Raw genomic sequence first — 12,487 nt, 5'->3', positions numbered from 1 at the left:
CATAAATCAGGAGCCATCATCATGACTCTTCCAAAATAGATGAGGTGAAATGAGATAGGTCTAGAATGAAGAGAAGCATTTTGTTTAACATCATTAAAATGTAGTAGAACATGCCAAATATGACGATTTGGAAGCTGTAACTAAGTAACGTAACTAACTAACTTGAAGGTTTTCAGAGCTTGCTCCTCAGTGAAACCAAAAATAGTTGAAAGTGATGAGTTTCTTAAAGACCTGAGTTCTCAAAATTGTATCTAAATGTAGTCAGTTTTATCTGCACTAACAATCTCACTGTGGAAGTGAGAAGTCTGGTGACATCTCTGGGCTGCAGTGTCTCCTTGGAGCCCAACAGAAAGAAGCTCCTGCTTAAAAAAACATCACAGTGAAGTACTTCCCAATTCTTCTTCCCAGTTCATGAACATGATAAATACATCAATTGATGCCAGAAATCAACTGAGAGTTAAAAGAGGGTGAGGGCTTCAGAACTTTCTCTATCCAAGACAAGAATAATAAATAGAAACTATCTTTCAGTCTTATAAAAAATCTTGCAACCCAACTTTTAGTTACTGTTCTTTGAGGATCATGTATATTCTCCTAGACAAATATTTTTTATTCAATTAGGGTTAGGATATGTCAAAGCTATAAAACAATTTAAGAAGAGATTTTGTTTGTAAAATTGTACTGTAAGAATTTATTTCCTATGGGACACAATGTAATGCTCACTAAATTAGACTGATATAAACACCATCTGCATCCATATTCAATTGTAGGATGGAAGCCGAAGACACTGCAGGTAGCTCTCAGAAGACTAGAACAACACTCAACACTGACATAATTAGGGTTTCTTCAATGCTGAGCTAGAAACAGGACTTTTCTGCTTGGTACTGATGATGACTGTCCACCACTGACCTGCTACTAGAAAGAGATAAAAGACGTTTGTCCTCATCAGACTTGCAGGCTTGATATTCAAGAAAACTAGAGGATTAATTCCTCTCTTAATAAAAATATCTTTATCACAAGCACAGCTTGAAAAGCAGAACTGATCATTCTCTGACACTATTATTTAGAGCAGAAGGATCATTTCCTCTTGCAGGAAAACTATGATGACTGAAAAGAGCTAACTGGTGAGCTAATTGTGGAGATGTTTAGGATATCACAAAAGCCATTTCAAGCTTGTCAAAAAGCCTTCTTAGATCTCAGACGTAGTTTTCCATTTTCCTAGCAAGTCTTGCATAGAAAACAATTAGATGCTGGAGAAATAATACAAAATTAAAATAAATGATCAAACAGAAACAAAAAGAACCTTTAAATAAGTGATTTGAGCACTGTGCATGCATTACTATAAAATACTATTTTAGAGCAGCTACTTGTAGTTGAAATGAAGAATTTGCATTTTATACTACTTTTGGCCACAAGTAACATGGAAATGGAAGAATCTGAGGAAAAATATTTATTGGGACAGTATTGTTTATAATTAAAACATTTTTAAAAAATACTATTGAATATACTTTAACAAGCAGGTTTAAAATTTTCTTTATCTCCAAAGTTGAAATCTTTTTCTCTTCCTCTTGTTAGTGCTTTGAAATACTGTTTCTAAAAATATTCACTCCCCATCTGTTTCTGGTTAGGTTTTCATCTGTGGCATAAAGAGTCTGAATAATCACGTGGTTTAGCTGTTAAGGAGACCAAATGATGATGCTTCTCCACTACAGTACTGTTTGTATCCCATCCAATCAAAATGGTCTGGATAGTATGCTGTCTAATCAAGCTGAATTATACTATTCAGTTGCACATGCAAGCAGAAGCTCTTTGGCTGTTTAGAGAAAAATACCAAAATTAATGTGACAAAATCACTGGGAAATTACAGAGAAGCAAGCATTCCATTTTCTCTGAAAGTGGCCAAGTACCAGACGGGCAGATGTGCTGGAATAAGGTAGGTCAGGTCATTATCTGGAGACATGACCCATGATTAGAACATTTTGTGGTCCGCTGCTGTTAGAGATCATCAGTCAACTTTCAAAGCAAGCATTCATACTACAGCTGGATATTCAACTTACATATGAACTTTGCAGCCTGCTTTAAAAAAAACAACCACCTTTATTAGCTGCTGACTAGTTCCTAATCAACCCTTGTGGAAAGATATTATTCAGAAAACCATTGCTGAGCTAAATCCAAAATACTGAACTTCCTACAATATTTTAGACTCCCTCCAGCCATACATCAGAGGTGTAGAAGGTAGAAAAATTGCACTGGCTGTACTGAGGGATAATCTGCTTATAATAATTTACAGAAATAGCATATATTTTTTAATTCTACCCAGTCAAAGAGAGTTTTAGACATTTCTAGAATTGAGCTGCTACTCACCTACATCAGAGAGAACTGCAGTTAAAGGTGCTATCATTTGGTTTTGCCTGACAGTCCCCATTTTTCGAATCCCCCAAATTTCCTGAAAAATACACATATACATATCCTAATATATTTACTGTCTTTTTGTCTCTTCTTTCATTAAATTTTATCTCCATAGCCTCATTTCGAGATCCATACACTGCCAGATTCTTATAATCTGTATTTGTCTTCATTTTTTATTACAACAGGGCTTATGCTCTGTACTTCGCCAGGTTTTTTTTGCCTCAGTAAACCTTCTGCCTCGGTTTACTTTTTCTACTTGTATCCCTTAATCTCTTTTTCTTCCATTTCTTTCTAGTTTTTTTCTCCCTCATTCAAAACTCTGCACAACAAAAGTCACTTCATAATCATCAAGCTTAATTCAAACGATAGTGTCAACGTCATAACAAGTACATATATCACATGACAGTTAAGTTTATTTACTCTGTTGCTCTAATTTTGCTTATACTCTAACCGCACATTGTAAATTCATAGCAGAGACTTAATCACTAATGACAATACAGTAAGTATTTTTTCTTTGAAAAAGCACAAAACAATATCTTCTCCATGGGAATCCCACTCGTGTATTTAAAATGTATGGATTACTAGTAGAAAAGACTGGTATGACACAGACTACAGCACTCTGTGGGTACCAATTTCAAGAATTTGCACTTATTTGTAATTTATTTTGTGTGTTAACTTGCTGTCTCACCACCTTTCCTTGTTCTAACCAATACTCAAACCAGATTTACATAATTTCACAAACCCATATACTTAAAACACTAAAAATGTAAAGCTTGTAATAAACAAAGCTACTGTAATGAACCCACTAATCTCATGCTACAGTCAAGTAGACAAAGAGCTTTGCTCTTTGAAGCAACTGTAACATAGCTAAAACTTCACCAAGTTTCTTTCACCTTTCCTCTCTAACAAATTTGCATGTTGCAATTCAGTTGGTTCAGTTGAGCCTGTGGTATTAGGGAGGTCTGTACATAACCCAAGTCATCAGAGTCCTATTCCAAGAGTTGGGGAATGTGAACTTCTTCCAAAGAACATGAAAACAGCAGTAGGCTACAGATATTTTTTCTCATTATCTCACTCATAACTCATCTGTGTCTGCTTTAGCCCCATTTACTTCTCTCTCAATACCTCACATCACCACACAGGATCACAGAGTAACTTAGGTTGGGAGGGACCTTTGGAGGTCACCTCATCCAACCCCCTACTCAAAGCAGGCCAATTAGATCAGGTTTCTCAGGGTAACTTTCTCTCCATTCTCTGTTTCTTTCCATTCTCTCCACTCATACAGCCACATCCCTCTTCTGCACGCCTTCAGTTCCCCACAGTGTTACTTTTTACTATTGGGGAGCCAAAGGAGTACGTGAGAATGAGCAGAGCAGTCTACGGACAGGAGGAGAATGAGGATGTGGTGCAGCAGATAAGGTTTAGCAGGAGGTGGTGGAGGAGAAGGAAGGGTGGGAGGAGGTGTTGGGGAGACCAAGGTTATGCAAAGGATTGGGGAAGCGGCTTTGTGGTAGGAAGGAATGCAGTTTCTGTGCTTTAAGGGCTGCCTCTCAGCTTTTGTTTTAACTCCCCAGCAGCAGCGCAGCAGTGCTCTTTGTACGAGAAGCCCTTTGACCACTGACACCTTTGTGTGGAATGCTCCAATGCCACTGCCTTATGCAAAATGAAGAATGTTTGGGTGCTAAGCTGGGCATTTGCATATACAAATCAGTTTGGGTTTCTTTTAGATTTAACTAACTAATTTTCTGAGTTTTGAGTGTTTGCTTTTAGAAACATAATTCTAGAATTCTTCAGACTTTCCCTCTTCCACTTTTTCGCACCCACCAACACTCTGTTCCTTTCTCAGCCAGTCCCAGCTATCCACTCCGAGGTCTTCATTCAGCTTTTCTCCATCTCTAGACTCAGCCACCAAATGCCTCCATATTTAGTATATCCTAGTTACTTTACCCTCAATGTCAGGTTTCAACTTTTGCCCAGCTAGTCTTATTTCTTCCTCTCAGACCAACTTTTCTCACATGTGCCTCCAGCCAGCTTCTCTTTATGCGAATGGTTCTCAGTTCCAATATATTTGTTCAGCCATTTACAGTCTTCCCATCCCACATCCTCTTATACTTTCAGTCTTATCACCTACAGACTCCCAGTTCTCTTCTCTTTCTCCCATTTGTACCCCAGCTCTCCATTCAATATTCTTGTCCTTTGAGGATCTATTTCAAACCACTCCCACAACCTCTAGCCTCAGTTTTCTTCTCCCCACCCTTACCCTTTAATTACATATTTTTATTTCCTTGTCCCACTCTACTTGGTGTGTTCCCTTCTCTCTCTGAAGGTCCAATTCTTTGCCCCCCACAGCTCTCCCCTCCATTTTGTATGTGCCTGAGGGAGATGCTATTTGGAGCACAGGACATACATACTGTTTGCTCTTAGTTCAAGCATGTGAATTCAGCCCAAGCCCCACGGTAGCCCAGAGACAAACGCAGAGAAAATTCTGCTGACCTCCACACTGGACCCAATTGACACAGTCAAAACTTCTTCAGAGGATAAAATCTAGAAAGTTCTCACTGAGCATACGTAGACTGCATTTTTTTCTATAGTCTAGAATATGGAGCAACTCAGGTTGGTTATCATGCAGCCAGTTAAAAGTACATCCCTAAAATGAAAGCAAGTTAACTGTTGAATGTCCAGAAAGATCTCAAATATGGAGTGTAAAGTGTAGGGATACAAAATGGTTGTGCAGAGGGAAGCTCAAATGAGCAGGATCAGCATTACCCAGATCTCATAAGCCCTTGCAAACTCAAGTTCTCTCAGCGAGCCCAAGCGCCTTTGCACCATACACCCCAGAGCTCTGTGTTCCAAAAGCACAAAGGAAACCGTCTGACTGGTTTCATGGGGTGCAGCACTTCAGTGAATAACTCCTGCTGGACCTGCGCTCTGCACTGAGCCAGCTCAGCTGTCCCACCATTCACACCAGTAAATCTGGAGCCCCTGGAACCAAGAGTGAATTATACTACCTTGTCCTCAGAAACCGCTGAATCATGGAGGAGGTGATATTTAACAAAACTAAGAGGCAGAGAGACAAATAAACAGAGACAGAGACAAGAAATCAAATGGCATGACAGAAACTAAAAGCAAAAAAAGCCCAAAGTAGAAGAGTAGTATAAAGATTTTCCACCTGGATAGCTACATTTGGGCAAAGTCATAACCATCTAAAAACATAGCCTTTTAATAGGAAGTTGGATAGTCTTATTAGAAGGAGGTGCTGTTAACTTTGTCTATAAACAATAAATCCTCGGGTTTCTCTGCATAAGCCATGCTGCAACTATCCAAAATCAGGAAGATACATCACACTGCCTGTCACTGCAGGCCACCTATTACTGTCATTTTTGAACTTGACTTTGAACTACATAATGAAAGCCACTGTCTGAGGCACAGAACAGTAATTTCAGACTTGCAAGATAATTCCTCTGACAAGGAAGGACACCCTTTCCCCTCTCGTTCACTTTTTTAGCAAAGCCCCAGAGACATGTATTACGTGTTGCTTCACTATGCTTGTACATCAGTTTCATTTAAATATAGGATGAATCTTCACACACTTTCTAAAAAATTGTCTAGTGTTGCGGTGCACTGGTAAGTAGTTATCACAATCCACTACACATCTATTTTGGGCCAGTGTAGCCATCACTATTATATATTTCATTTGCATAGCAGTTTTGTTATTAAAAGTGGCTAAATAAATAAATAAATAAATAAAATGTAGAAAATGCTAGAAAAAAGTTTACTTTTACAACAATGCTGCCACCTGGTAACCAGAAGTGTAATAGCAGACAAAACATTGATTTTGCTCTGCCTTGAACATACAGACACTATTTTAAATAACATCTAAAATCACAAAAGCTGCAAAGTTATAACTGGAATAGGATCATTTCCCTGCATCAGATTAAATCATTCTCGTGGCTCTGTTTCATTGTGGGGAAGAAGTAACTCATACCCTCCCCAGATTAAACTTGATTCTGAATCCTGGAAAGTATCTATGGAGAATAACCAGCTAAGGGACTGACTCACCACAGTACTTGAATTAAATATGCCTGATTTTGATCACACAAGTAGTCAGAATTAAGTCCACGTTTAAAGTTATTCATGTCCTTGAGTAGCTTGCTGAATTAAAACTATACCACTAAATGTTTACAGAAAGAATCAAATCTACAGTGAGAAAGATACAGAATAGATAAAACAAAATCCTGAGAAAAGAGATCCAAAGAAAATAAGATGTCAAGTGTTGTCATAGGTGGGAAATCCATTCATGAAAAGTAAAATGCTACAACCACGTTAAATAAGGAATAATTATTTAAACAAAGGAAAAAAAACCACATATAAAGGTTGGGAAACATGAAATGTATTGGGGAAAGGTTCCCAGGCACTTATGAGAGTCCATAACTCTTCATGTCTAAAATAGTTTCTAAGTATCTGTAATAAGTAAGCAGGAGAGAGTGTAAAACAGAATAAACTTATTTACATGATCCCGGCAAGCATCATTGGGATGAACTCCTGCACACTGTACTCCCTACATTAATAAAGAAATGCAGACTATATTGTCTAGCTTTTCTTTCTAATACACAGTGCGAATGCTTCATCATCTTATTATATATTTTTAGTGACCTATTACCCTAGCATATTAGATTTTTTAGATTAGCATAAACTTCTTCCAAATTCCCTAGGAAATAATGGCTCATAGACAGTTACTGGGATACGACCCTCAAAAAATACACCCTTAGAATTCAATCTAATAAATGACTGTATCTCCTTTGAATGGCAACACGGTTTAGATCATCCCATAAATTTCCAGAGAAACATACGAACGCAATTTTTCTGCAAGCCATGCAATGGCAGGATGAAATCCCCATTTGTCCTGGAAGAAGCGGGACCTTTCCATCACAGTCAAAGTGATGGAAGTGACCTCTTACAGACACAGTGTCGTCAGACACATGCCTGACAATTTTACAGACAAATACCTGACAATAAGAAAGCGTCAAATAAAGGAAAATGTTTCCATATGTAACGTCAGGTTTAAAAGTGTTTTAATGTAGATTTACACAGCTGTATATTTTGTCCTAAAAAATTGGAGGTGCTGTGACAGAAATATAGAAAACAACCAACATTCAGACACTGAATGGCAATTTATGTTCTCCCAGAAATTCAAATTAAAAGTTGGAAAATTCAGAATCAATAATAGAATTCCTATTTTTAGAATGTGTATTTCAAAGATGGAATCACCGCTATTGGAAAGTATTGAGTCCAAGGACTTAATGTCATTTTAGAGAGAAATTAATATTTAGGTGAATCAATAATATTGAGAGTTCCAAGAACTTAAACGAAATGTTTAAGATGTACTTAAGCCAATACCTATTAGCATTGAATAAGTTCTGTGATGCATTATCCCGTATTTAATTATTCCAAGGTTCTCTGTTCTTGCTCTGAAGCACCTCCTACTGGACACTCACAGAGAACAAATACAGGCTTGGAGTATATGATAAATACTACATGCCTGCATTTTAAAGAGTTTGTATATAAGCATATTTTTCCTTTAAATCCACACAAATGGGTTTAATTCCACTTACACTATTTTAGTTAATGGTAGTAAAGGCCTATGGTGCTAACTCTAAAAAAACCTTCAGAACTGAACAGTCTTTTGAATCCAAATCTAATGCAACATGTCAGCATACTATATATTTTATAAAATCAAGAACCACAGAACATAGCATATGGGCTTTCAGTAAAAACAATTATTTGCTAATAGGTGAGGGACAAAGGATGAAGTATCAAAACTAACTTCTCTAGGCAAAATGATTCCTGAGGGAGATTAGCATATTCTGATCCAATTACAAGAGATTCATGTTTTAAATACTGTGGAAGTGACTTCTAGTCAGCTAATTTTCTTTGTAAACATTATTTCAAGGACACGTACTAGAGAGGCAGCTAAGTTGAGAAGAAACATGGCTCTGATCACAGTGCACCTCTGGACAATCTGCGTAATTTTTTTTTTCTTTCTCCGTATCAGTCCGTGGTAGCTCGGCCTCCTGTGGCCTCCATTGTCTAAGGTTTCAAGGAGACAACTCTCTTCCCAGAAGGGATCTGGATGCCGTTCCAACAGTGTGTTGGGGATCAGCTCTGGAGAGAAGAGGGAGTTAATGGCAGGTCCCTAATAGGGAGAAATATTTAAGAAAGGAATAACGATCTTCACTAGTCAAGTAACAGATTTTTCACACTGTGGGACCCAACCCCTTTGAAAGAGTTCAAGCCAAAGCAAATAGCAGAGATTTCCTGACTCTCAGTGAAATGCCTCAGGCACAGGATAGTAGGTCAAAAATATATCATGCTAACTTGTGCTCCACTAGAAACAGAGGCAACGTAAAATGTACATAGGTCACATCCTGCCCATCTTCCTCACTCATATGCAAAAAATTCCTTCAGGGGAAGGGGAGGAAGTATTTGGCCCAAAATCAGGAGAGGTAGCAGCAGTCATTCTTGCATGTTCACATTTGTCCTATCAGTCTACCCAGAGAGTCAGATGTGAAAGACAGACACAAAGTACAGTGACTGATGGGCTGTGTGCACACTCATCTGTTCTGAGCTCCCTGCCAAAAGCAGAAATCCTTTAGGTTGAGGTTTTTACAGGCTAGTAAAACTGGAAAAACTGAAAACCACTTTTTTTTTTTTGATTCTTTTTTCAGTACTAGTGGTAGCTAAAATGTGCTAAATGCTTGGCCTACAGAGTTTCTCTGATGAAGCTCAAAATGCAAAATAAGACAGACAAAAGTGACAGGAAATGGATATACCACCAAGTCAACAAAGGGATGGTTGTCCACAGTTACTATTTTGACATATGCTAAATGTATGAATAAATAAGAAGCGTGAGTGAGATTTCCCCCAGATCTTTTCTATATAATTAAGCAAAATTAAAACTTCTAGAGGTATCTAACAGAACCTTGAAACTATTTTTTAAATGGTACATAAAAAAATTATTTGCTAGTTTTCAAGAAATGTATGCTGCAGATCAAGCGGGTAGATAGGGAGGGAGGACTGAACCCATTTAGTTAGTGTCATGCTTTCTGGTTGTGACTGCAAATGTCAGTAATGTGTAAGTGTTTCTGAAAAAGAAAGTTCTTTCCTGAAGGTTCACATTTAGTTCTACAAATACAGTCTTCAGTGGAAGAGAGAAAAAAAGAAACAAGAAAAAATAGCCCTCTGAGAGCCTGTTGAATTCTGACCCAATTATAACAATAACAAAGACTGAAACAGGTAGCAAGAATGCAAGCAGATACATACTTAGAGTAAGTACAGAACCAGCGTATAGGAGACGTAACTATCAGATCTAGTTTGCTGAATGTGCTATAAACATGGCAGTGTAGGAATTCTTAATGCAACACATACATGAAGCTGGAAAATGTACTGTACGCATGTGCAACATCAGATTGTGCTCTGGTTTGTACCAATAGATCAGTGGTAGCCAGTCTTGGGTGGTTTGAGCTCTCTGGCTCCTGGAACTTGGCTATATTTATCCCGGCTGATGTAGCCTGTCAAGTGTGTCCTGCTGTTGATAAGGTGCCATAGTTGACAACAGTGGGGGATCAAGGGGGAGGAGCAGGATGGGGGCTTCCACCAAGTGTTTCTTTAGAGGGTCTCAAAAGCCCTGCAGTCTCATTCCTGTTTAGCTCGGACCCTGCTTTCTAGATACAACTGGGAGCTTCATCAGAAACAAAGTGAAGATGCCAGAGCCTGTAAAGAAAACAGGTAAGGATCACAGCTGACAGACAAAACCTAAGAACAGCTTGACAGAGAAAAATGTGAGTAGCTTTTGTATGCTAGAGAAATGAGATGCCTCAGTGGAAAAAAAAATAGAGAGAAAAAAGAGACGATATTTTATGAAGTTATAACAGATGTTGAGTGATCTTGCAGAGAAATCAGTAACTAGTTTGGCAACCCTCAGCCACAGAATTTTCTCAAGAGACTTTGGATGAGGAAAGAATAGAGGTGAAATGCACTTAATTCTCAGATTCTTTTTGTTTCTCATTTCCTTTCCCAGTCACCTTTAGGACTCTGAAAAAAAGCTTGTGGTCTCTCTCTTGGGCAGTTAGGCAGTATAAACCTCTCCTGCTTTTGGATTTTTATCAGAGATAATTGCAAGGAGGTGTTATCAGCAAACTTTGATAGTATTTGTTGTTAGTGAAATCTCTGTGAAAATGAAAGCAAATGGCACCTGGTTCAGAGCTTATTCTTTCTAGTTCTTCCAGCCAGTGACAGCAGAGCTCTAGGAAAAAAGAAGGCATTGTACTGTAAAGAATATATGCATATTTCTTTTCACTCACCCTCCTCCATCCTTTCCCCTTGAGCCAGAAGATAACTAGCCCTTTTCAGAAAGCCAAGGTCAAAAGCCCAGTGCAAGTCCTGCCCCACTAGAAAAACATCAGGAAAAGATTTCAGATTTAGAAAAGTTCTAATTTAAAATTGAGAAATAAGGAATCATTCAGAGGCTGCCCACATAGGTAAGAAGGGGAGGCCTAGGATGGGGTGTAAGGTGCAATGAATCTGTTTGTCTAAGAAGGAGGAAGAGAACCTGGGAAGCAAAGGTAGGGAGAGTTTAGCTTCAGGACACCTGTGTGTGGGTAGAGGAAGATGTCTCAGGAGCACTTTGTGTCCACAATTAAGTTTGGAAAAAAAGTCAAAAGCTGAAGTTATTGTTTGAAAAGTGTGCACATATTCAATACACAGGGCTGGAGAAAATTGTGCTAAATACGGGATTCTTCACTTTTAGAGCTTTCACTTCACTGATGCCAGTGCATACCCAGAATCACTACTACCTGAATGTACAGCACAAGGTGCATACTTTTTTAAAAATGTACAGTTTCCAGAGTTAGTCAACAATAGCTGTTGATACTTATTAATGTAGGCCTTTGTGCTTTGCAAAGGACTGAACAGACATCAGTCTCCTTTATGCTGGTCAATGGGATGTCCTGTGGTCACCACAACAAAAGAATAACTTGTTAAGAAGACCTTTCTTTTTGGCCAAAAAATATGGAATCAGCCACTGCCAGAAGCAGAGCACAAATCCAGCCTGTATCTCCCATTAAGAACTGCAAAGATCTAAAGTATGATTAACAAGATTTTTTGATGTTCCTTCTATATGATAACTCTAAAGCAACAGTGGTGTCACCAATCTGTCAATTTTATCACAACTATAACATCATTTGATGTTCTTAAAGCTCCAATTTCTGAAATCAGATGGAAGTAGAATCATAGGTTAAAAAGTATATACCAGACCTTGTAATTGTAGAGAAAACCTTGAGAATATAAGCAGTAAAGGTTCAGCAATCACCCCCAAAATAAGACATTCATAATCATATTCTATTTTTAAAGTCACATGATTTTTGAGATTTACTGAAATGTCTAATGTTTGTGATTGACAATGCTGGCAAAAAGAAATATGACAGAGTAGGCAAAATTTGACAGTGTGATCACCTAGGCATTGTGACTTTTGATTCCTAAAGGTTTAACCAGCTTTAAATTAACATTTTCAGTCTCTGTGGATGAGAGGCAACTTCTGTTTGTGAAGATGCCCACCTTTGCTAGCTAATGGTGAAGAGAAATTCTATTCCAGCTTATTTCTCCAGAGAAATCTAACTGGTGTCTAACATCGCTAGTCCTACACCATTCTTATGAACAAACCAGCTCAAACACTGTGATTATCACAGCAGGGGGAGGAAAAGCTCTTATTACCTACTCTGACTGAGACAGAACCAGTCACATGCCCCATAACTTCTAGGGGGGATCTTCTCATTCTCCCAAGAGACATTAAACCCTTTGGTTTTCTATTTCATGTTGTTTATATAGTTCAAGCCATTTCAAGATGGGATAATGTTTAACATAATCTCAGGAGGGCTGAATAATCATCTAGCAATTCATACAAAGGAAAATGCTTCATGCCAGAGAATGATCAGAGATAATTCTGCCTATATCTGCTGTTTCAACAACCCTTTTAACATGTTAAAAAAGAGAAAGGAAAAAAAAACCAAACAAAACAACAAAACAA

General features: G+C 38.1%; 1 protein-coding gene across 2 annotated transcripts in view; it reads left to right on the top strand.

Annotated features, from left to right (window-relative positions):
* The first annotated feature begins 10,020 nt into the window (after window positions 1-10,020).
* Window positions 10,021-12,487, top strand: part of MYBPC3 (myosin binding protein C3) — a 62,058-nt gene continuing 59,591 nt past the window's right edge. For both annotated transcript variants that reach the window (XM_030006577.2, XM_030006578.2), the window contains exon 1: window positions 10,021-10,191. In XM_030006577.2, the coding sequence (XP_029862437.1) occupies window positions 10,167-10,191 (25 nt within the window). In that variant the 5' untranslated portion in view covers window positions 10,021-10,166. The remainder of the gene's footprint in view (window positions 10,192-12,487) is intronic.

This window comes from Aquila chrysaetos, chromosome 2 (assembly GCF_900496995.4).
Source record: "Aquila chrysaetos chrysaetos chromosome 2, bAquChr1.4, whole genome shotgun sequence".
Taxonomy (NCBI): Eukaryota; Metazoa; Chordata; class Aves; order Accipitriformes; family Accipitridae; genus Aquila; species Aquila chrysaetos.
This window is presented reverse-complemented; position numbering and strand designations above follow the sequence as displayed.